Here is a 26040-nt window from a genome sequence, read left to right on the forward strand (position 1 = left end):
ACTTTAAGAACACATTGTAATGTTGCTGTATTTTAAAACAAAATGCAGGCATAAAATGTATAGAAAATACTGACAGTACTGCTGTGTCATTGGCTGTGTCCTCTGTGAGCCTCTTTTGCCAGCTCCCATCTTTTCATAAATGGGACTCTACTGCTTGGAACCTTCTGTTCAGTACTCAAGGTACAGAGCTACAGATGTGGATTTCCAAACTGGGGCCTGGTGGAGTGGCGTGCAAGTATGCGTGTCTGGGTGAGATCTGTGGCCAACAGCAGCCTCTATACAAGTGTGCTCACTGTGCTTTACCATTCTCTCAGCATTTAATAAAAAAAAACTGAAAAGTGCATCAGTGACTTTGGCTCTCCTTTTCCACGTGAGGCCATTTCAGTAATTATACAGTTATTTTTTTTTTTTTTAAATGGATTAAAACTACAATATCATCGTGGATCACAGTATTTTTTGCCCTTTTAAGGGTGATTATGCTTAACCTATGTTCCTGGGCTTAAAGCAATGCAGACATCAGCGACTTGGCAGAGTTACATAAAGCCCTCGACTTGACAATGAGTCATGTCAAAGACAAAATTCAACAAGCACACATTTGTCTGCACCAAGAAGGACCAATGCACTTCTCTGTAAAATAACACCATGCAGTTGTTAAACCACAAATGCTAACTTTTTACTACTAATGTGAGGCTAACAGGGTATCTTACTTCTGGTTTTATAGTCAATCCATTGTATAATGTTGGAGTGGTAGGGAGCGCTATTACTGTTGAATTTTATTTTATCATTGACTAAGATGTCATGAACAAATTCGGAGAAACACTGTTTCACAGGCTATAATTACAGGCCTAATTTAGTCTGATTATGAAATATTAAAATACCCTATTTGTATTTTCACCATGTTAGAATAAGTTTTACTTGAACAAATAGTTATAAATAATGCCAGGTTGTGCTCTAGGCTGTATCTTTTTTCCTTCCTTTTTAGAGTCATAATATCTAATTGTGCTTCAATTGAGTCATTTGCCTTTTTTTACTATTATTTATACATTGTTCATTTTATTTTAAGATAGAAGTCATTAGTGTGTTTAGGAAATAAACTGTATTGGTTGACAATCCTGGGGTGTCAAACCCATTTTTGTCGCAGGCCAAATTGTTGTTAATTTCCATCAGACTGCCATTATGACTATGAAACGATAAAAATCGTTAATCGCCACATCTTATTTACACATTACAACTTTTAGAATCAGAAATAAAGGGTAATGGGTTCTTCAACCATTGTTGATGTTCAGTAACACAAAAATGCTTGCAATATCTTAACCTTATCATTTATGATATGATTTTTTTTTTTTAATTTTGGTACAGATTTAAACAAGAATCATGGGAATTGACATACATGATTTGCCTTCACGGGCCACATCATATCATGTGGTGGGCCGAATCATTGAGTTTGACACCATGGGCTACATTGTTGGCAGATAGTAAGAGGATATTTACCGTTTTAATTCAAACTGTCAAAAACAAAATCCATCTATCCATCTGAACAATAACGACAAAAGTATTCAATTACCTGCCTCGACTCACAAATGATCTGAAGTGGTATCCACTTCTTAAAACGCTTTAATGTGACATCGGTCCAACTTTTATATCAATGACAGTTTCAAGTCTTCTGGGAAGGCTGTCCGTTTATGGGAATTCTTTAACATTCTACCAGAAGTGCATTTGTGAGGTCACACAGTGATTTTGAATGAGACAGTCTGGCTCTCAGTCTACACTCTAATTCATTCCACAGATGTTATCCCAGATTGGTGTCAGAACTCTTCGCAGGCCAGTCAAGTTCCTCCACACAAAACTTTCTCATCCATGTCTTCATGGACCTTGCTTCACGCATTGGTGCACAGTCATATTGGAACAGGAAGGCGCCATCCCCAAACTGTTCCCGAAAAGATGGGAGCAATCAATTGTCCAAAAGCTCTTAGTGCCTCAAGAGTGTCTCAGATCCCCAGCTGGACGCACTGTAGTTTGCCTACCGAGCGAACAGGTCTGCAGATGATGCAGTCAACATGGGTCCGCACTTCATCCTTGAAGACCTTGATAGCAAAGGAACCGATACGCAGATCCTGTTCATGGACTCCAGCTCCGCGTTCAACACCATCATACCCGAACTACTCTCCTCCAAGCTTCTTCAGCTCAGCGTCTTGACTGCAATCTATCTGCCAGTGGATCTACAATTTCCTCACAGGCAGGACACAGGACATGAGGCTGGTGGACACCACCTCATCCACACGCACCATCAGCACCGGGGCACCCCAAGGGTGTGTCCTGTCCTCAATGCTCTTCACGCTTTAAACGAATTACTGCAACTCAACCGGCTAGCAAACTCCTGAGGTGCACATATGACACAACTGTCATCGAGCTCATCAAAGACGGCAATGAGTCTGCATATTGACAGGAAGTGGAGAGGCTGGAGTTTTGACATAGCCCCCACAACTTGGAGTTGAACGCAATAAGGACTATAAAAATGACTGTGGACTTCAGGAGGCATCTTTCACCACAGCTGTGTCTCACACTGTCTAGCTCTCTTGTGTCAACCGTCGAGACCTTCAAGTTCTTGGGAATTATAATCTCACAGGACCTGAAGTAGGAGACAAACATCAACTTGATCCTTAAAAAAACAATCAAAGGATGTACTTCTTGTGGCTTCTGAGGAAGCACGGCCTGCCACCAGAGCTGTTGAGACAGCTCTACACAGCGGTCACTGAATCAGTACTGTGTACCTCCATTACAGTTTGATTTGTGGCTGCCAGGACACACTCCGACTGAAATAAACAATCAAAACTACTGAACGGATTGTCAGCACCACCCTACCTACCCTTGAAGATTTGCAAGCCATTCAAACTAGGACAAAAGCGGGCAGGATCCCAAACAGATCCTCTACATCTTGGCCAACAGCTCCTTCTATTGGGTAGGTGCTACCGATCAATGACTATCAAAACTAGCAGGGATTCCAACAGTTTCTTCCCTCTTGCCATTAAGTTTTTACATTCTTGAACAGCTAACCTAAAATTCCACCGCAACATGCTGCCAGTTTTCGGCCTTGAGCTGTCACATCCTGCGAGGTCAATCGGTACAGACATGAATATTATATACGACAGACTATCACACGACTTATCACTTTAAACTGCATACACTCCTTAAACTTTGAAGTAGTCTCACCTTGTTTGATGCATTTTTTTTTGTTCGGATTTTGGTACGAGCCAATAGATCCTTTGTGCATGAGTGCGAGCAGCTAGCAGGGCATTTATCCAAGTGGACTAGCAGGTGGGTTTCTGTATCGACATGATTTTATTGATTACTGCAAACACACACACACATACTTGTTACGACACGTTAGATCAAACTCAAATAATAAGGTTTAGCAGGCCATAAAAAAATTAACTGGACATTAGAAAAGTTAAATAGGCCTGGTCTTAATTTCCATTCATATTTTATCAGTAATGAATTATATTTATCTACCTGAAAATGCTGCTGGCTTCACAAGAAAACGGATTGAAAAAATACAGTCAAAAAAAACCTTTATATGTGTTCAGATTTTCAAACAATCACTTCTACAACATTCCTAAAAAAAAATCACAATATTCCAGAACTGGTATGTTAAACCAGAAGAGTCTAGCGGGCTACTCGTGAGATCCATGGTGTCCCCTGGTGCAGAATAATGAAAAAGAACAACTGAAGGCTAATAATAATGGCCCCCGCCAATGTAGCGTGTCTCGCTCGGTGTTTGTTTCCCTATCACATTCTTCTTGTAATACTACCTTTTGGCCCCTGGGCTTCGCTCTTTCCACTTATATCTCTTTCCAGCCTGTCTGGCTGACATGCTAACTCCTTGGTTACAAACACACGCCACAAAGCTCGTCACGTTTCGAAACAACACGGGGAGCTGCGTCTTCTTCCAGGACGCGTCGTCGTCCCGGTGCCCGCAAAAGCGATCGGCGGCGCCGCAGAAAGTGTGCCAGGTACGCTCTTGTTTTTTTTTTTCCAACTAATTTGGTTTAAAAAAAAAAACACCAAAACGCTACGAGCTAGCACCAAAAATGCTAAGCTAGTTAGCATCTTGGGCTGACTTCGTCTAGCTTGCCTACTTAGCATCTGTGCCTTTAATAACACATGAAGTCCGATGAAGTGTCACACACTAAGTTCTTTGTTTTAATAGACTTGCACCGTGGCGGCTGGCGTTGGTTAGCCTAGCTCTCGACTAGCACCTCCGGCTGTCAAGCTTGAGCTGGCAGGTCTCGAAGCTGGGGAAGCGAGGGGGAGGGAGTCGTTCGTCTTTTGTACTTTGAATGAGGCGCCGCGCGTCTGCGTGTCACTACCGTGGACGACCCACGCGAAACACCGTTTGCTCGTGTCTGCGTCAGACTCACTGGTGTCTGGGTGACTCCAGGCTTCACGTGGCCGAGGGGTTTTGTGAAAGTTGAAGCCCGTTAATTTTGTCCTGTTTTCATAGCGGGTCGCTTCTATTTGAACACCGGTCCCCAGTTTGACGGACGAAAAAAACATCGCCCCTCTGTTGAGCCCGTCCGGTGGGAATAGAACACCGCGAAGTGGCCATGGAGTTGTAAGGTAAGCATGCTTATTCTATTTCATAGACATGGGGTATTTGCATTGGGGAAATATTGTACTATGTGGATTTATTGTTGTTGTGCGACAGTAACCAGACTCACCAGACACTTCAATTAGGTACACCGTAATGTTTTTCATGATAAGAATGGTGTCGGAAATTGCCTTCACAAAGATGATAATGCGTAGCTGTGTCTAACTGCAATGCAGCAATTGATTGAGGACTCGTCTATCATCATAATAATTTACAATTACTTTGATTATTGATTAATATTTTGGAGCCTTTGTTTACCTTGTTCAAATCCTCAGATTTCAGTCTTCTGACAGCAAATATTCTCAGATTTCTGTTGTCGTCCTTCAAATCTTTGTGTTTAACATTTGCAAACATTTGCTTTTACTCTGGAAAACTGATCAACTTTTTTGCCAGTAACTGAATCAAAATCAGTTATTGGGGGAAAGAAATTGTCTGTGTAATCTATTATTGAAGTAATTTTCAGCCGTAGTCTGAGTAACCTTTAATTGATGTAATTGCACACAATGTGACCCGAGAAATACATATAATACTAATAGAGTACTGTATGTCTATATACACTAACGTGAAAACAAGTAATTGGAATAAATGCAAATGTAATGCAAAATACATTTATGTTTGATTAAGCATTGGAATAATGGATAGAATCATAAATTTTCAAAATATTAATTAGTTGCAGCTCGAAAATTCATTGCATCCAATTGTAAGTTGAGAAGCAAAATATTAGAAACAGTCCACCACCATAAGGAAGTAGTATGAGGCCTCACGGTTTTTGTGTTGTGGGGTTTGAAACTTGCTGTCAACTTTCCTGTGTGGAGCTCACAATCTCTGCAAGCTAGTGTGGGTTTTCTCTAGGTTTTGTTCCTCCCGCACTGCTTTAAAAAAAAAAAAAATGCATGCTGCATTGAAGATGGTAAAATTGTCCGTATGTGCTCTTGTGTATATCTGCCTTCAGGGATGAGAATTTTCCACCGATCGGCGGATTTCCGACTTTTTCAGACCAAAATGACCATTCTCAAGATAAGCGCAAATCCGTTGAGAAAATTTCAGGGGTTGTGGGGGGGTTAGAGTATCGTGCGCCTGCCTCTCGGTGGTGGGCTCCGAGCTGCAAGTTCAGCTTAGTGCTAGCACAAGTACAACTATCAAATGCCGTTCCAACTTGCTCGGTAGTGTAAATATTTGGATTTTGCGACATAAACATTCAAGCTTGTTTGCGGCAGATTAATCGATTGGACAACAGAGTTATACAGTATAACGATCCAATCGTGTTAGTGGTTAATCGAATTTCACCATTGCCATGTACATGTGTTCTCGGTTCTCAGAAATCGCAGTGTAACTTGTTAGTTGGCCAAGCAATGGCGCGTGGGGCTAAAATAGCGCAAACTGTGTGTTCAAAGTTTCATGATGGCGAAAGTGTTAGAAAAAAAAGATGAAGATCGAGCGAGGGCAATTGACAAGGATGCTGGAATCAAAAACTGTTTCAGATGGGCATGGCTTGAAATAAGTGTAATCGTACAGATGGGACCGAAAACGATATCAACGTGTCTAACTGAACACATAAAAAGTGGACATTCCCGGGAAAGTGCTGTGCACTCTGTGTTCCTATAGGAACAAAAAATATTCAGGAGGAAACTCATTCTCCAATCAACAGACATTTTCAGTGTTTTTCCAAATTGGTCATTCTCAACCCTGGCCTTGCACTCAGTAGGCGACCATTCCAGGGTTTACCCTACTTCCTTGGATCTGCAGTACATAAGAAGTAGGTGGCTTGGATAGTCTTTACACTTAACAGACACTTTACTGGGTACGCCTGCCTGTACACTCCGATATCCAATGCATAATCTCTTGTCTCTTTTCAAAGATAATGATGTTCAAGCAATGAGTTACTCCAATGCATCATCCTGAGATTTGAGAGGCAAAATATTCAAAACACTGCAGCACCGCGGTAGTAGTTATGTCTGCCTCAAATTTCTCAAATCTCGACTCTGGGCTTTATGTGTCAAATTTGCATGTTCTCCCCATGCACGTGTGAGTTTTCCCAGTGTTTCTTCCTGCAACATTGCTAAAAGATACATGTTCAGTTCCCCCTGCGATTGGCTGTTGACCCGTCCAGGGCGTTCCCTGTTTCAGGGTTTGAATCTACAGTAGACTCAGTCCCTCCATTGTGGAATTGGCACGTTATACCCTTGTTTGTATGGGTTTTCTTTGACTACTCCAGTTTTCTCCAATTCAAAAATTAATTGTATACTTTAAATTGAATACTTGAGTGTGAGCAATTGTTTATCTTGACATGGCCTTCACAGCATGTTTGCAACAGCTCCCTTTTTTTTGTTGATTGGAGAATGTGGTAGCAGTTGGACTGTCTGCAATGGTACAAGTGCGAGTAAGCTTCATCTCCCAAGGTGGAGTCTACTGTTTCCGTAGGAGATGTGGAGAGTGATGAGATTAAGCACTAAAAAGTAAAATGAAGCGAGCGCAATGACTAAAGGGGACTGGAGAATTTATGCCATTTTTCAGTGTGTACTTGCTTACAGACAAATCATTGCCTGTACAGGGTTCGCACGCGGCCCTAAAAGTCCCTAAAAAACCCTAAATTTTCGAAGGGGCATTTAGGGGCTCCTAAAACTCCTTAAAATCAGCGAAAACCGGTCAAGCCCCTAAAAAGGCCTTAGATTAAAAAAAAATCAAAGGGAGGACCTCTACCGCCAAAATTCTCCCTAAAAAAGAAATTAATCTTTTATTTAAAAAAAAAAATAGCAATCCATCTGGCGTCCAAATCAGCCGGAAATTAACGGAAGTCGCCGTGTTGACAACTAGTCGCCATCTTGTCGATATTCCATTGTTTGTTTCCGTGAGTAGGCATTTCACTTCGTCTTCGTTACGACGTAGCGTAGTTCATTCATCGATCCAACTTGTATCACGGCGAAGTGCATTTTTCAAGAAGCTTGGGTTGAAAGTAAGGAGTTTGGGAGCTGGGTTCGTCAAGATCCAAAAGATCGGCACATGTTTTACTGCCATCTGTGCAAGCAGAGTTACCAGCTTGAAAAGATGGGCGTCAAAGCGCTGGAGTCGCACCGGAAAAAAAGGATACAAGCTGATTTGGCGAAGACTCTCATCTTCCGTTGGTATGAATCTGTTTCTAAAATATCAAGATAGTGAAGCATCAACTTCAGGCAATGGTACTAGCAGTGCATGTGCACTAGGGATCGCAAAAAAACGCTTACTTTCATAACCGGTTTTAACCGAACAGCTGTAGCAAAAAAAACGATTAATCAGTTTTAAAACCGGTACCATAGTGGTGTTTACATAATTCACCCGCGGGACCTCGAGTTGGGGTGCAGGGTTCCGCACGGACTGTTTTTGTTGTTGCTCTTCCGGAGTGACGAGTTCACAGAGTTCCCCCCGTTATGTTGGTGTCTGCCAATAAAACAAGTTTTGTTCCTGTGTCCGACACTCCGCCTCCGGCTCCTTTTCTCCGGCACTACACCATCGATCGTTAATTTCCTCCGCGGTAATGGGGTAGTTTGTATACAATATTGACAAACAAGCTTGTTGAATGTGGCTTTCAACAACGCACTCGTGTACGTTAAATTTTTATTTTTTTTTGTAAAAATGTTTTAATGTTGACATTCTTCTTTCGGACTTTCAGAAAGGGCATGAAAGTATACCGAGCGTTTCCTCGATGACATGTTTGTTTCTTTGATTTAACTAAATGTTCTTTTGAGTCCAACTTTACTCTAACAGCGAAACTTGAAAAAAGTGGAAATGATGTTGAAAAAATAGCGCAATGTGGAGTACCGGAACCGGAAGAAATGATTGGAAATTTTAACTGATTTCGAAAGTCCGATTACGGTTTTGGTTTAAAAAAAAAAAAAAAAAAAAACAACCTAAAACCGGTTATAACCGGTTGTTTCTAGCCGGTTGCGATCCCTAATGCGCACCTACAGTTGTCCAGCCATCGACTTCAACCAGCCAGAAGTCAGGCTTTATGAACGTAGTTCAATACACGAAGATGGACTCGTTAAAGGCAGAGATCGTGTGGACTTTAAAAGTGATCTGCAGCCATTACAGTTACAAATCTTGTGAAAATAATTTGAAGGCGTTTGCAGTCATGTTCCCAGACAGTGACATTGCTAAAAACTACCACTGTGGGGAAAGGAAGACTTCGTACCTGGCTACATTTGGCCTCGCTGCCCACTTTTCATCTCTACTGCCTCAAAGCCAAAAAAGCCAGAATAAAGACTGACATATCAACACTTATTGAGAAGGCTGACAGGCTGTGTGAGGAGGCAGAAGAAAAGAGGAATCTGAGGTTTATCACCGAGGCCAATGCACTCAGAGGCAGAGCAAAGGACAAGAGAGCCACTTTGGCACCTCTGCAGGAACAAATAGAGGAGGCACTGGGTAGGCTCAAGGAGCTAGAGTAGGGGTGCTGAAACAGACATCAGTAGAAGACATTTGTGTATATAGTTGCAATTGTAGTTAAAATCTGTTTTTCTGTATACTGTTATGTGAAGACATTGACTGGTCATATCAATGAGAACTACCACAAGGGGTGTCAGGTGATCACTGTCACAGGTACTGAGATACTGGAACATTTGATGAACCAAGAACGGTTGATGGCACCATTGGGTGAGTCTTTTTTTCCTTACTCTTGATTTCCCACGATGGCCCTAAATTTTTCGTGTCGGCCCTAAATTTTTTTCCGTTTCAGCCCCTAAGAATGCCCCTAAAAAGCCCTTGAATTTTTTTTGGTCAGACTGAGTATGAACCCTGCTGTAGTATACATTAGGAATGTCATGCACACTATGATCACAAACTGACGATTTCAGTATATTGGCCAGCCATCAATGATTCTGGTGCCCTCCTACTTGTCGATGGAGGCTTCAATCTTGCCCCTCTCTCTTCTACTAAGAACTTCAATGTGCAAGCAGGGAATAAAATGAAGTAAATAAGTTTGTTTGGTCTTTTATAATTGTATTAATGTTGGTTTGTGTGCAGTGCTTTGTTAGAACTGTGGCTGTTGTGAAAGTGCTATATAAATAAAGAAAAGTTATCCTCTTGTCCCTGATATTCACATTCAAGTGTAGTCGTGCTCAGATTTTGCAAGAATTGCATGATTCACGATTTAAACTTTATTTATTTTTAACATTTTTGCTGCGTTTTTTATTTTGTAGGGTGGAAGGCAGCTTTCATATCCTGAGATTGGTTCGTACCATTGGAGTATGAGGAAGCCTGTGCCGCAGAAAGGTGTTTTTTTTTTTTTTTTTTTTAATATATATACTGTGTCATTGAAATGATTTGGTATTCACATTCAGTCGCTTGCCAGATGAGGTATTTGCAATCAGTCATAATATTTCCATAGACTGGTTATGTACAGAAATATTTGGCAAGTATTTTTGAATACTGACAAAGTAATATTTCTGTAGATCAATTTATTTAGCTTTCTGATCTTTTTAGCTATAGAGTGGAAAGATGCAAGAAGGATCAAGCATGCCCGGAGTGGACGGCCCTCCAGGTTGCCTTCCCTTTTCCAAGGTATTTATCCTTAATTAAGTGCAGTACAATTTCTATTGGCATAAAAGTTTTGGGGGGAATTAACAGCTTTAATATGTCAAAAAAACAACAACTGTGAAACACAAGTAAATCAAGCCCTTTTCACACATCTGTAAAAGCTGTTTTTCCCAGTTTTTGTCTTTTTTATCTGTTTGTTTTTTTTAACGATATCACTACTCTGGATAAAAAGCATTGATTTGGGATAGACCTTACCTAGGAAATTTCTGCCTTCTCAAGTAGTTTGCTGGGTCCACAATTTAGGGACCGTGATGCAAAAGTTAATAATACCTGACATTCATTCTTGTGTTGAAAGAAATGCATATGTCTGACAAGCTTCAAACTACTTTGGCATAGTGAGGAAAGTGGACGCATTAAGAGCAGTATTTTGCTTCACTGTGTTCTCTCAGGGGGGAAAGAAAAAAAGTGTGAAAGAAGTGGTAGAGGTGAAGGCATGTTTGGTCACGCAGAAGAAAAATCAACATAATAGCTACATTAGGTGAACTGACATTCAAAGCCAGAGCAAGTTTCCTGATGCTTTGAAAGGAGATGTCATTGTTTCACATTTTAAAACAGTTCCCAGGTACTTCAATAAGAGGTTTCTGAGATCCTACTGTCAAAAATAGAGATTTACATCATGCTTGAATACCTTATTGTGACTTCTACCTTAGTCTTGGGCTTGATGGGTTACCACGCCAATGACACAGCTATTTGTTTACAAACATCAAATTTCCAAAATATGTCTCTTCTAAAACCACTGTTGAGGCTGCTCCTTAGAAAAAGTGCGACCAAAACTGAAAGCAAAACATGCAGTTCGAAAGTGTGAAGTCTTGTGCGAAATTTAAACCATATGGTTCCATCAAAAGTTAGTCAAATTCCATCCATCTGTCCATTTTTTGAGTCGCTTATCCTCACAAGGATTGCGGGAGTGCTGAAACCAATCCCAGCTGTCATCGGCCAAGAAGCAGGGTACACCCTGAACTGGTTTTACATGGAGACAGACAACAGTCGCACTCACAATCAGATATAGGGACAATTTAGAGTCTCCAATTAATGCATGTTTTTGGAATGTGGGAGGGAAACGGAGTACCCGGAGAAAATCCACTCAGACACGGGGAGAACATGCAAACTCCGCACAGGCGGGGCCAGGATTTGAACCACGGTCGTCAGATCTGTGAAGCCAACGGTTTACGGCTGCGCCATTGTGCCGCCCATCAAATTACAAATTATATGAGTTGAATTATACAAGTATGAGAATCATATGAGTTCAAGTTATACGTGTTTCTGCATTGATCTTTAGTGGTTCATGTATTAGTGGTGTCCCCACAAGTTTCTGTGGTGTACTAACTTTTTGTATCCCCACAGGGCATTTCAGTTGGGAGAAGTACCTAAAAGAGACAGGTGCCACTGCAGCACCTGCTTCATGCTTCCGTCAGGTAAGAAATACTTCTGACCGTAAATTGCAGACTAACTTCACTAACGCGTCAATCAACAAATCGTTTAGAGTCTTACGCCTCCCCTCAATGAGTTTAAAGCCGGTATGAAGTTGGAGGCTCAGGACCCGCGCAACACTACATCCACCTGCATTGCCACAGTTGTGGGCCTCACAGGGTCGCGTCTCCGCCTGCGCCTAGACGGCTCCGACAACAAGAACGACTTCTGGCGCTTGGTGGACTCGTCCGAGATCCAGCCCATCGGCAACTGTGAGAAGAGCGGCGGGATGCTCCAGCCACCGCTTGGTAAAAGATGCACACCGACACTGGCCTCATTGGTTTTGATTCATGGCTTTTTGCTCCGGGCGGAATACCCAGCATTCTGACTGTTCATGGATCAGGTTTCCGTCTTAACGCATCCTCCTGGCCCTTGTTTCTTCTGAAGACACTAAATGGAGCTGAGATGGCACCTCCACGGATCTTTCACAAGGTACCTGTACAACACTTACAAGCAGGTCCTCGAATTGTAGTTGGTTAGGTGCGTTGTTATGCTTGGACAAATTTTGGTATTTTGAGATTGCACAATGTCAGACTACTGTCATAAAATCACGCTGTAAGTTGGTCAGACAGTGCCAACACTACACAACGTATATTCCGATACCGCCGTAACGCAGTTTTTACAATCCGAGCTTTATCTTCTCAAATCAAACACTGTCAGTAAGACATGTCAAAACCCAGTGCGATCTTCTGAGTTTAATCTGACAAAGCAAGAAGAGTATTACGGAAGGAAACCAAAGCTGCTACCCCCTGAGAATGGCGCGTTTCCCCCCGCCCCCCCAATTGTATTTGATACAAAGCTGCGATATACTAACTACATAAGACAACACTACATCATGTTTGGTCCAGTTTTATCAATGGAACCATTAGTGTAGATCCATCTTAGGATTTGATTTTACATCCATCCATCCATTTTCTTAGCTGGTTATACTCACCCATCCATCCATTTTCTTAGCTGCTTATCCTCACGAGGCTCACGGGAGTGGTGGAGCCTATCCCAGGTGTCAACGGGCAGGAGGCAGAGTACGCTCTGTGTTTGCCAGCCAATCGCAGGGCACATAGAGACAAACAGCCGCACTCACAAACACAATTAGGGGCAATTATTTCAGTAATTTTAACAGTTTTTCTTTAAATTTTAAGTTATATTTAATTATACTTTAAGTATTTGTTTAACATTCCCGCACCGTGACCCTCTCCTTCCTCCTGCATCATCCCCAGCAGGAACCTGCTGCGCCGGAGCAGAACTCCTTCCAAGTAGGCATGAAGCTGGAGGCGGTGGATCGCAAAAACCCTCACTTTATCTGCCCAGCCACTGTGGGCGCACTGCGTGGAGTGGAGGTGCAGGTCACCTTTGATGGTTGGCGGGGGGCCTTTGACTACTACTGCCGCTACGACTCACGTGACATCTTCCCAGTCGGCTGGTGTGCACTTTCTGGGGATAACCTGCAGCCGCCTGGAACAAAAGGTGTGAATTTAAGTCTTTAAATCCAAAATCTTTGGCCTGCATACATGCATGAAAAATTGAAATGTTGACATACACATAAAAAATTGTAGAAAACATCATAAATACTTAAAGAAATAGAAATAATATAACGTTAAGAGCATAACACATTTAAATACTGTATCTACATTTCAACTGGAAACTATACAATTATTTTTATCTTCAGTCTCACAATTTATTTTTTTCATATAGCACTAGAAGGAACTTTAGTATTGTATTTTGTGCCCATTGGCATTTTGGCACTCAGCTTGTCATTTTAGAGTGTTGTGTGCTGCTGTGTGCCCTGTTGCGTACCTGTGTAGGAAAAAGTGTCTCGTTATTTATTATGTTGACCTTGTGTGTGTTTAGTGAATCTGATGTCAGATGTAGTGTTTTCGCACATTGTACAGCAGTAGTCTGGACTATTTGTAGCTTGAAAGTGACTGGATTTGTTAGTTCAATTTTAGACTTCGTGGATAGCCATGTGCTTCTGAGAACCTACAATGGAGTGAATGAAAGCCACTCAACAGTCTATATTCCCTATTATGTAGGCATGTTGGAATGTAGAGGGGATGACATTCCACGTGTGACTTTTATTTGAGCGGTGCAGTTAAGGTAAGAAGAGTGAATCGGTAGATATGCATTTTTAAATGATAGAACGGAGCCTTCCAGGAAGGTTTTGAGTGTGACTGTGCGAACTCGCTGAACTGGTGTCAAGTGTAGAAAATCTTGCTTCAAGGCTGCCACTGTTCAATAAACGGAACAAAGAGGTCCTTAAACACTTACAAATGTATTGACAAAGAATTTAGCCATCTGTAAGGGTTGATGATGTACGTTTATTTTTTTATTCCTTATGAAAAGTTGTTGCAGCATTGTATTAATTGAAGAACCTGTTAGAACGTGTATTTAATTCACGATCTCCTTAGGCTTTCCTGTTGTTTTTCGTGAAAATAATTTTTCCTTTCACACGTGTCTGTGGAAGTTTTTATTGACTATCAGAGTGACCTCCTATCTTTCAGCAGTTGCCTTCTTCACAAGAGTTGCAGCGTAAGGTCTGAAGGGTGTTTTGCATTTACTTCTTTTCTGGCTTCATCACAAGTGCCAGGCATTTGGAAGGGCAGAGCTAATTCAAATTTTCACATCTTGTCTGGACGCTGCCTTTCTTCTGTTCTTTTTGTTCAATGCTGATTACTTTTGGGGGGTGTATTCTGAAACTAAAAGAATTCGTCGCACCCGGGAAATCACAATAATAATAATTTTCTGAGTCAACTGTCACCATCATAAGCCTTCTAGCTCATTCAATACTTTGAACGTTTATATTAAACTTGAATCCAAACATTTACTGCTATTGTCATCTTTAATGTATGTACAGCTAGTCCTTTTTTAAATGGGTAGGCATGATAAAGTGTCTCGACCAGCTCGTCAGTAAAATTCAGGTTTGTAAACAACTAATGGCTAACAGATCCCTGCAGATGGCAGCGTTGCCTCACTTTGGATTTGAGAACAGCACAGGTTTTGATTAGAAGATAAAGATTAGATGGGAATTTCGGTTTGTCCCATCAATTATGGGTAAGTGATGGACGGTCGGACTGTCCCACTCGACTGAATGGGTGGACTGGCCGGAAAACAAATAAGGTGAAATCTTGAATATGTCTGACAGTTTCTCAAACAGCCTTATGTAATCTTAAGCTCTTTCCCTTCCTCATGCTCCAATGACTCGAGGTGTTTATTCATTTTGAGTTGTTTTATTATCCTAAACATTTCCATCTTTATTTTTTAGCGGTGATGCTAAAGAGCATTGGGCCCTTAACAGACAGCACAATGGAGAACTCGGCCATGCACACGACCCCTGTGGTAGGCAGACCTGCTTGTCAGAGGGGGCGTAAACCTAGCCGCAGGAAAGCCAAGGGGTCTTGGAGTCAAAAGGCCTCGGCCCCAGTACCACCAAGCATTCAGACGAGCAAAAGCCTGGAGCCTGTTAAGATCCCCAAAAAGCGTGGACCCAAGCCCGGACGTAAGGTACGTTGTTGGTTTCTTGGATTTTTGGTAAGGTATGTTGGTTTCTACCAGTGTTGCTAAAATTTTAAAACTGCTTTTGTAAGCCATTTAAGACTGATAGATGCTTAGATTTCTCATTTCTTCTGGAATTTCTTGGATCATGTCACTTTGTTGTAGCTTTTTTACATTATTTTTGTCCATCTTGATTTTGTCTGGGCAGATTCTCTTTAAGTAATTTCTTGATTGAACAGGTCTGGAGGTTATTTCTAAGTAACACTCCACAGTGTGGTTTTTTTTTTTCTGTCTCAAAAGTGTTTGTTTCAATTACCCACTCCAACTTGCTGTTATATTGCGTTATTATATAGTATTGATTGTTTTTTTATAATTGCTACGTTGTGGTAATGACATGTTGTGTTAGATTCAAGTTAAGTATTTCCCCCACAGGTTTCGATCAGTTCTATAGTGTTTGGTAGTCACGGGACCATTATTTTCATCATCACTCTCTTTGTCTCATCTTTGCAGTTGAGCTGGGTAAGGAGAGCTGGATTTTTGCCAGACACCATTGCCGGGCCAGGGCGGCCCACGGCAGGTCCAGGACGACCCCGCGGCAGACTCCCAGGCAACTGGGCGCAGAGGATAGCCCTCCCACAGACACAGGACACACCCGTGAAGATCCCAAAGAAAAGAGGCCCAAAGCCTGGCAGTAAGGTAGCTATTAAACTCGTAATAGTTGGTTGTGTGCTTGTCAAGTGGAGTTTCTGAGTGACGCTTCCACTTTGCAAGCTGGCAAGGCAGATCATACAAGTGTGCATCAGACTCTAATGAGGATAATGTAGCCACCAGAGAGTCATTGACGCTCCCAACCAGCCAGCATTGCCAACATTTTCTTGACCTTGGTCTGTAGCTTTACTTTGTAGCTGCTGTTCCCCATGTGACATGCCTGAGAGAGAAATATTGTATTCTGAATAACTGTCAGGCATTTTTATCGAACCATTTTCACTTAAAACTATTCATAAAAACCCTGGAGGTTGGTAATTCATATTGTGCATGCACAATCGGCATTTAACCAAACCGCATAGAGAGAAAACAAAAAGGGTTTTGGGAAAGTATGAATTTTGAATTGTCTACTTTGCGACAGTATTAAATGTCAATACTTTGCATATGATATACTGTGTATATCATGAATACTGAGTCTTGTTGGTGTTCTGAGAATCTACTGCACCCATGGATAACTTGTTTGACATGTAGCAATAAAAAAAATATACTGAAAACGTGGCTTAATCTCGTTAAGTCCCATTGGACTACTATTATTTTGAACACTACTGTATTGGATACCACTGGCTGCCAAAATTAACTGATACTGTTATCCTTTTAGATGGTGACAGTTTTCAAGACTGGTCCGAATTTAATTCTGCAATTCTTCTTTATCCAGAGAAAACCTCGCCTCATACCTAATCCAGTCCCCACGTCTCCCACCAGCAGCACCCCGGAACCTGACACCAGCACTGTGCCCCTCGACAACGCCACCATCCCCAAATCTGCATTACAGGCCCCCACAGGTAAAATGCTGCAATATTACAGTGTTTCCCCTATGTTATTGTTTCTCATCGATTGTTGTTGTCATTTCCCCTAGTTTGTGTTTACCTAAACAAGCATGGCAAGGTTGGACCCCATCTGGACCAGCGGCGCATCCAGCAGCTGCCAGACCACTTCGGGCCCGGCCGGGCTTCGTCTGTGCTTCAGCAATGCGTCCAAGCCTGTGTTGATTCTGGCCACAACCAGGCAACCATCTTCTCCTGCCTTAAGCCCGGCCAAGGGGGTGAGGTCATTTCAGGTGAGGTTATTTAAAATATGAAATAAACTTTGCTTGAAATATTGACCGATTGAGTTTGTCGGTGAATTTGTGCTTCTAGCCTTCTTTGAGAAGCAACAGCACACGCTGACACTGCCCACTGTCAGCAGTGTCGCCTATGTCCTCCGCTTCCTGGAGAAGCTCTGCCACAACCTTCACTGTGACCCACTGTTTGGGAGTCAGCCTGTGGCTGGAGAGAACCTGCACTCCGACGGACACACTTTCCATAGAGGTACACATCACCCCTGGTTACATATCATCATGTCATTATCATGGGCTGTATGCGACACACCCACAATCGGGGGAAATGATTCTTCCCCCCCACACACACACACACACACACATTTTTTTTTTTTAATTTAGTTTTGGCCTTCTTACACATTTTAAAGATACATTTTTTTAAGTATACTTGAGCACCTGGTGCCCTTCCCACGCTGTCAAGAAATTCGAGACTATTGTATGACATCACTAACTCTTGCTCACATACTTCTCCAAATACGAGGCAAATTTCGCTTATTTCCAGATGTTTATTTTGCAGCTCCAATTGAGTATTCCTTTAAAACTAAAAAATAAAACGAGAATTAAAAATTGTATTAGGCCTGAGTGATATTTTTTTTTTCCCGTTTGCTATTGTGGACGTTTCCATCACATACTAGTGTCAGAACATGGCTGCGACCAACCTAAACACTCTGGCCCTTTTTAGTAGCGGAGTAGCGAGTGTTAGTCTCCAGCTGAAGTATGTGCTACCTAGCCACAAATTGACTCACCCTATTTGTACAACAGTACTTGTGAGAAAATGAGCTGAGAGCTGGAGTGGGTATCATTTTATTCTACAATGACAGCAGGACCATACCGCCATACACAAGTTTAAATGTATAAAAGATACAGACAACAAGCACAGATCTCGTGTCCTACCCCTCAACCAAAATATCGTAAAGATTTTGTTAGCCGTTGTTTGGACATAGTTTCAATTAGAGCGATTCCGGTTCCCATTCTGGTTTCTTATTGATTCTGGTGCCAAATGATTATTGATTCCGGTTCTTTTAAAATAAAGTGTGTCCAAATTCTGAACGTCGATATTTTAGCAGCCCATAAACTAAAATGAACATTTGACTCTTGGTTACTCATAACCACTATCAGTATTCAACCTATGAACTAAAATGCTATGTGTGTGGAATTAATCCAGTTGTCTCAGTATTTATTGTTTCAAATAAACATTAAAACTAGCATTATTAATCGTTATTTGGGACCGTATCGTCACGTCTAATGGTTTATAAGTGCACGTTTCAACTTGACTTCCCATTTTAAGCTTGTACCCTTCTATTTTGAAATATATACACCACAACATTTTGTCACAAAGTAAATTCACACAGCACCTGTAATATATATATATATATATATATATATAAAAACAACCATTTGCACTCAGTCACACCAAAGGGATATTTAAAGTCTCCAATTAATGCATGTTTTTGGGATGTGGGAGGAAACCGGAGTGCCCAGAGAAAACCCACGCAGGCGGTGCTGGGATTTGAAACCCAGTCCTCAGAACTGTCAGTTCAGAGATCTAAGAGAGGAAGATTTTTTTTTTTTTTTTTTAATTGTTTGAAGCAAATGCTCTCAAAGGTTAATTCCTTTCCTTATGAGATAAGAGTGTTCGTGATTGTCAGACAGCATTTTTTTTATTTTCTCCCTATTCATTGTAATGTAAAGTTGCAATGGTGAATTTTTAGCTCACTTTTTTTCTCTCTTTCTCTCTGAGCTCTTATGTTGGTTTGAAGACGAATAGAAACGCTAAAAACCATCAGTGCAAAAATGGAACCAACCATTTATCTTGTTAACTGACTGAATGTTGGCAGGGACATATTTCGTTTTACTCATCCAATTGACCGAGAGTGGACTTCACTGAAGCTCCACGCGGTGTGGCTGAGGCTCACAGTGTGTCAAACGTTACACATTGTGAAATCCTCTTTTTCACAGTATAATCTTATTCCCAGTGTTGCGCTGAGGTGACTAGTCATTAATTTTAAGAAAGTTAAGACGCACTTTTGTTCGCCAGTGTTGAGCCAAGCACGTCTTCATTCTCATTCTTCTTTTTATCGTTTCTTTGTTGGTTTTCATCTCTTCTTTGGGCTTGGCGGACTAGGTATTGCAACTGGGAACCAAATTTTAACAATTGTGTGACAACCGGGACATTACTCCTGTTTTCAGTCGGTTCTCAATGTCGAAACCAAGATATTGTTCAGATAATATAATCAGGGATGCAAGTAGCATCTATATGTTTTAAAATAAGTTTTAAAAAAATTGCAAGTTTGCACTTTATCAATAAGTGTTGGAGTGGATTTATGACATTTATTTTTTTGCATACAATTTGCAATTCCACATTGCTCCGACTGCCATGGAGAAGCAAGCAACCGTAAATAGGTGGCCAGCTTGCTAGAACGCGCCTTTGTGTGTGTGTGTGTGGTGTGTGTGTGTGTGCGCGTGTGCGCCTGTGTGTGCGTGTGTGTGCGTGTGTGTGTGTGGGACCGACATATCTGTCACACCTGAATCAAGCGACGAGATGGATGTTAGGCTGACGTCTTTTTTTTTTTTTTGTTTGTATGGGTTTTTTTTTGGGATGCCGTCACGCGACCAACCAAAACTGCCTCACAATCGACACATTGAGCACCCCTGATATACAGTAATCCCTCATTTTTTTTACCGTTAATTGGGAGCAGAACCACCCACAAAGTGGCGGGTAATGTAGGTTTATGTGGGTACCAAAATGTTTAAAATATGTAAACAGTATTTGTACTTTGCATATTTGAGACAGAGGTATTTGGTTAAATCTTGAATTATAAAACCTTATAATATGTACAGCATTAAAAAATTATAATATAAATGTAAATTATATAACACTATTATATTACTGTATAGTTACTATTCATCACTCAGAGACTTCTGCTGAAGGCGCTGGCGATGTAGCTAGCAGCCTAGTCTTTTAGCTTTGAGATGGGAAGTTGTTTTCTGTGCGTGGGTACCTGAATATTTCAAATATATCAACAGTTCATTATTTATACTTTGCATACTTGAGACAAAAATTACAACAGTACCAACAGTAACATTTTTATTGGAGCACGGAATAAACATTCTTCACTCTGAATTTTCTAGTGGAGGTGCTTGTCAGGTTTACACAACCTAGGACTTTTAAAGTACGCTATTCAAGGAAGGAAGACGAGGAACTTTTGCTCCCATTGAGAACGTAGGGGATGTGTACAGTTACAATCTCCTGCCCGTTGTGGCTACATCGCCACAAGTCCTCCTTTCATTTCCTTCTTATTGTTTTCAGCTTGTCCCGATTAGGGGGCGCCACAGCGTGTCATCTTTTTCCATTTAAGCCTATATCATGCATCTTTCTCTCCAACACCCACAGTCTTCATGTCGTCCCTCACAACATCCACCAATCTTTTCTTTGGTCTCCCCCTCATTCTTTTACCTGGCAGCTCCATCCTCAGCACGCTTCTACCAAGAAACTCACTCTCTTGCCTCTGGACATGTCCAAACCATCGAAGTCTGCTCTCTCCAACCTCGTCTCCAAAACATCCAACTTTGGCTGTCCCTCTAATGAGCTCATTTCTCATCCTATCCAACCTGCTCACGCCGAGCAAGAACCTGAACATCTTCATTTCTGCCACCTCAAATTCTGCTTCCTGTTGTTTATTCACCGTCTCTAATCCGTACATCATGGCCGGCCTCACCACTGTTTTATAGACTTTGCCCTTCATCCTAGCGGAGACTCTTCTGTCACATAGAACACCAGATATCTTCCACCAACTGTTCCACCCTGCTTGGATCCGTTTCTTCACTTTCTTAGAACGCAGGTGGATTTTATTTTGTGCAGACGATGTAATTTGAAGGAAGTTACTGACTGTAAGGTAGTCTTGGGGGAAAGTGTAGCTCGACATCATAGGATGGTGGTGGGTACGATGACTCTGGTAGCGGGTAGGAAGATTAAGAAGGCAAAGGTAGAGCAGAGAATCAGATGATGGAAGTTGAGAAAGGAAGAATATTGTGTGGCCTTTCAGAAAGAGGTGAGACAGACTCGAGATGGACAGGAAGAGCTCCCAGAAGACTGGAATACTCCTGCCAAGGTTTTCAGAGAGGCAGACAGGAAAGTACTTGGGGTGTCTTCTGGTAGGAAAGGGGAGAAGGAGACGTGGTGGTGTAAGCCCAAACTACAGGAAGTCATCCAAGGAAAGAAAGAAGAGGTGGGATACGGAGAGGACGAAAGGAGTACGTTGAGATACGACGTAGGACAAAGGTAGAGGTGGCCAAGGCTAAACAAGAGGCATAAGACAACATGTACACCAGGTTGGATACGAAAGAAGGAGAAGAGGATCTCTACAGGTTAGCCAGACAGATGGAAAGAGATGGGAAGGATGTGCAGCAAGTAAAGGTGATTAAGGATAGCAATGGAAATATGTTGACTGGTACCAATAGTGTGCTAAGTAGATGGAAAGAGTACTTTGAGAAGTTAATGAATGAAGAAAATGGGAGAGAAGGACGGGTAGAGGAGGCAAGTGTGAATGACCAGGAAGTGGTAGTGATTCGTAAGGGGGAAGTTAGAAAGGCACTGAACAGGATGAAAAATGGAAAGACAGTTGGTCCCGATGACATACCAGTGGAGGTATGGAAGCAATTTGGTGAGGTGGCTGTGGAGTTTTTTTACCAACTTATTCAATAAAATACTAGCGGGAGTGAAGATGTCAGAAGAATGGAGGAAAAGTGTACTCATTCCCATTTTTAAGAACACAGGCTTTGTTCAGAACTGTGGAAACTACAGAGGAATAAAGATGATGAGCCACAGAATGAAGTTATGGAAAAGAGTAATAGAGGCTAGACTCGGGTCAGAAGTAAGTATATGCGAGCAACAGTACGGTTTCATGCCTAGAAAGAGTCCCACAGAGGCATTATTTGCCTTGAGGATGCTCGTGGAAAAGTCCAGAGAAGGTCAGAAGGAGCTACATTGTGTCTTTTGTTCACCACTGCCAACAAAGACACATTATTTAATGTAAATATATATTTGTTGAACAATTAAGTTCACAAGTATTTACAGTAAATGAACAGGTGATTAAAATAGACTCATTGCTCCATCCTGTGATCAGATCGGTTATCGTTTCTTTAAACTCGCTGATCGGCCGAAAAATGCTAATAGAAATGGGTAAAGCCCGCTTGTCTTTAAGAGAATGGGCTCAACATTGCATCTGTAAAGCTGAAATTTTCACTTTCATGAAAAAGAGCATTCTTAATCTGTAAAGCTCTATGTACAGTTTAGTTAAGTGAAATAGCCCTGTAATGCTGACACTTAGGATCACTTTTTGTGGTAATACCACATTTTATCAGTTGAATGTTCTCTGCTGATCAGGGGAGTCCGTGGAGAGTGCAGTGGTGGCAACAGTAGAGCACTTAAAGAAGAGCCCCCGCCCCCCGACTTCACAAATGTTGGAGAGCCAAGTACATCGCGACGGCACGTCAGGTACTCATCCTCACACACGTGCACACACACACACACACACACACAATCTCAAACACACAAAGTGCCTGGATGAGTCGGTGCTTGTGCCCCTTTAGGATCAGGTTCCAGCCAGGACCCCACCTTCTGGAGCGTTGACGATGTCATGCGGTATATCCAAGACATCGACCCAGTGCTGGCGCCGCATGCCGACCTGTTTAGGAAACACGTAAGCTTACATGGATTTCATTACAGAAGTTCCTTGACTTATGAGTTTAATTCATACCATGACCAAACTCGTTACTCATTTTACTGTTTGAGCAAATCACGTTTCCCCCTGAAATCATTTGAGGTGCCATCAATCCCTAAAGAAGACTTTTCTTATGTGCTTTTGATTTAAAAAAAAAAAAAAAATAGAACTTGTATTAAAACTTAACTTCGTAACAGTCAACAAAAAGAAATGATCTGGTTTTGCAACGAGTAATTCTGTACAAACAGTGGTACCTCCACCAGCGCATTGCAAGTCTTCGCATTTTGTATACGTCACCCCGAGCCCTGCCGCAAATACCAAAAATGTCTTAACTAATTGACGCCAAGATGGTGGAAAAGCACCATATTGAAGCTCCTCGCCTTGCAATACTGAGAAGCACAAAAACAGTTATATTGGAGTTTTTCAACAAATGGGAGGTTAAAAAAACAGGTGGAGGGGGGCAAAATGCAAATCCCATAATTTAAGGTGTATAATGTGCAATTTTTCATATGTAATAGTTTTAAGTCTTTCATAATGAAATGTTCTATAATATATTTAAAAAGATAAATATTTAATATTGTGTGACTTTATTTTTGTTTTCTATTTCAAAACTAACTATGGTGGCTCACAGCATTAAATACATCATTAAAGAGCAGGCACATCTTGTTATTACATAACTGATGAGATTTTGGGCAGAAATATAAAAAGCAGTAACCAATAACTTTTATAGCATAGAAATGTAAATGGAATCATGGGTGTGCATTGTATATGGTTTGTAGAGGTGGGTCGTAACACATTTACTCAAGTATCATTTTCCATAAACTGTTCTTGTCGAAGGACTTTTATTGCACCATACTTTTACTTGAGTATTTAAGTGAAGAAGGATAGATACTTGTACTCCGTTTTTCAATCCAATGATCAACATGCCGTTCACTGTTTTTATTCATTCTTGCGTGTCCATCTTCGACTTCCGGATCAGGGAGCCAATGCGCCAATTAAAACGGGATCATTTATGTCATTTAACTCCAACTCACCAATCAGACGTGATGAGACAGTCACATGGCTGAGGCATAGCCTTCACAAGATAATCAAAATGATTAATTTTGGGGGACAAAAACAGCTGCATGACTATTTTACAGACTCCAAAAAAACAACAGCTTTATTGTGCAGCTCTTAAATTGTGATTTCCCAAACTTGGATATTTCAGCCCACTTTTAACTTAAGAAAACACCTTACTGTAAGTTGCAGATGTTTGTATTTTTCTTTTGGCATTGGATATGGCAAAAAAATTAGCACACACAATCGATAACAGCTTCCACATTATGTAATTTGAACAAATAAAGCAATGTTTCTGGAGGGCCGAATGTAAGTGTTGTTGGTTTGAGGCAGTTCAAATTCAAAATGGTGGCAAGTGTCTGTTGACTCCCATAAATCGTTTTTTAAATTGTATTTAGTTTGTTTTAAAAAAATGAATAATCAGGCTTCAGCTGAATTATTCATTTTTTTAAATTCAGCTTTTAAATTCAGTCTCCGTTCTCGTATTTTACGCTTCATAATGGGCCACACATTTTCAATGGGAGACGGGTCAGGACTGCATGAAGACCAGATTAGTACCCGTACTCTTTTACTACGAAGCCACGTTGTTGTAACACGTGTAGAATGTGGATTGGCATTGTCTTGCTGAAATAACCAGTTATCCATGAAAAAGACGTTGATTTGATGGCAGCATATGCTTCACCAAAACCTGTATGTACCGTTCAGCATTCACGGTGCCTTCACAGATGTGTAAGTTAGCACTAACACAGCCCCGTACCATCACAGATGCTGGCTTTTGAACTCTACACCCATTCAGTCCTAGCCCCACCTGTGTAGAGTTTGCATGTTCTCCCTACATCTGTGTGAGTTTTCTCCGGGCAGTCCAGTTTCATCCCACAGCCCAAAATCATGCATTAATTTGACACTCCAAATTGCCCCTAGGTGTGATTGTGAGTGCGACTGTTGTCTATCTCCATCTGCCCTGCAATTGGCTGGCAATCAGTTCAGGGTGTATCCCGTTTCCTGGCCGATGACAGCTGGGATTGGCTCCGGCACTCCCGCGACCCTTGAGAGGATAAGCGGCTCATGTGGATGGATGGGTGTATTCTATTTTTGTTTAACACAATATCCCAACTTTGTTGGAATTTAGTTTGTAGTTATTTCATTTTATCAGCAGTATTCTAACTGGAATACTAATATTTTGTATTGACTCTTTCACATTGAATAAACGGCTGACAGTGCACAGGCAGCTGTCGCTCTCTTTACCCACTTGCCAAGGGCATTACTGAGCCTGAATTCCTCTTTTTTTGTTTTTTGTTCTGTTTCACTTCACTCGAGCAGCAGCATGACCGGTGCTGGCTCGTACATGAAATTTGGCTCGCAACAAAAACACACAAAAAAAACTTAAGACCAAGGCTAAAACTCGTAAATTGAGGTACATGTAAGTTCAGGTGTCTTTGTACTCCATATGTTCAGCATGAGGCTGACATGACGCTCGCGTCTTTCCTCCGCCACAGGAGATCGACGGCAAGGCACTGCTGCTGCTGCGTAGCGACATGATGATGAAGTACATGGGCCTGAAGCTCGGGCCCGCCCTCAAACTCACCTTTCACATCGACAAGCTCAAACGAGCCTGAGGGGAGGAGCAGCAGGGCGCACATAGGTCGCCTTCTAAAGGTCATCACTTCCTTTAAGGAGCACAATTTCACTCATTACGCTCATAGGTCGACATCATTAGAATCACGTCCACCTCATTCAATGAGGATGCTTTATATCATGCAGCACAATCCAGCCCCCAAGCCAGCATGGGATATGTTGGGGGTTTTGTTTTATTATTATGACAGTTAAACTGATTAGCAGTTACATGAATTCTGTACATTCCACCTTTTGTACTTTTAATATAATGTATTTTGTCTTTTTGTTGGGGAACGCAAAATGATAAAATCATTGCGTTTGATCCCAATAGTTGGGAATGCTTTTAACACGTCTCTTTTTGAGGCAAACACAGCTACATTTACATTAACTATAGCTGGATGAATTTCATTTTTGTGTTTTCATGTTTTGGTTTGTTTTTTTACACTAAATGACAAACTAATTCTGTCATGACAAAATCAGTTTTTTTTCTTGTCGATGTTTACATTATTTGTACTTTCTAAAAATGTTTTGATACTATATTATTAGAGTTCCTACATGAAAAGAACTATCATGTGTCAAACTGTTTAATAAAAGATATGAGAATTTTA

At 41.3% G+C, this 26040-nt stretch overlaps 1 protein-coding gene across 2 annotated transcripts; it reads left to right on the plus strand.

Annotated features, from left to right (window-relative positions):
* The first annotated feature begins 4501 nt into the window (after positions 1–4501).
* On the plus strand, positions 4502–26040 carry LOC133500999 (polycomb protein SCMH1). 2 transcript variants are annotated; one of them, XM_061820346.1, is made up of 15 exons: positions 4502–4617; positions 9823–9895; positions 10106–10183; positions 11564–11634; positions 11703–11937; positions 12033–12121; positions 12907–13153; positions 14949–15187; positions 15689–15874; positions 16599–16725; positions 16800–17000; positions 17080–17250; positions 22426–22536; positions 22632–22741; positions 25315–26040. In XM_061820346.1, exons 2-15 carry the CDS (start codon positions 9871–9873, stop codon positions 25432–25434), a joined length of 2010 nt encoding a protein of 669 aa, XP_061676330.1. In that variant the 5' UTR covers positions 4502–4617; positions 9823–9870; the 3' UTR covers positions 25435–26040. The 2 variants fall into 2 exon arrangements, with proteins under 2 accessions (XP_061676330.1, XP_061676331.1); XM_061820347.1 differs by having other exon boundaries at positions 12910–13153.

This window comes from Syngnathoides biaculeatus, chromosome 5 (genome assembly GCF_019802595.1).
Source record: "Syngnathoides biaculeatus isolate LvHL_M chromosome 5, ASM1980259v1, whole genome shotgun sequence".
Lineage (NCBI taxonomy): Eukaryota > Metazoa > Chordata > Actinopteri > Syngnathiformes > Syngnathidae > Syngnathoides > Syngnathoides biaculeatus.

Coding starts and splice junctions, on each gene's coding strand:
- LOC133500999 (XM_061820346.1), top strand. CDS start 9,871: ATGAGGAAGCCTGTGCCGCAGAAAG. Junction 9,896..10,105: donor GAAGCCTGTGCCGCAGAAAG/GTGTTTTTTTTT, acceptor TGATCTTTTTAG/CTATAGAGTGGAAAGATGCA. Junction 16,726..16,799: donor TGCATTACAGGCCCCCACAG/GTAAAATGCTGC, acceptor CATTTCCCCTAG/TTTGTGTTTACCTAAACAAG.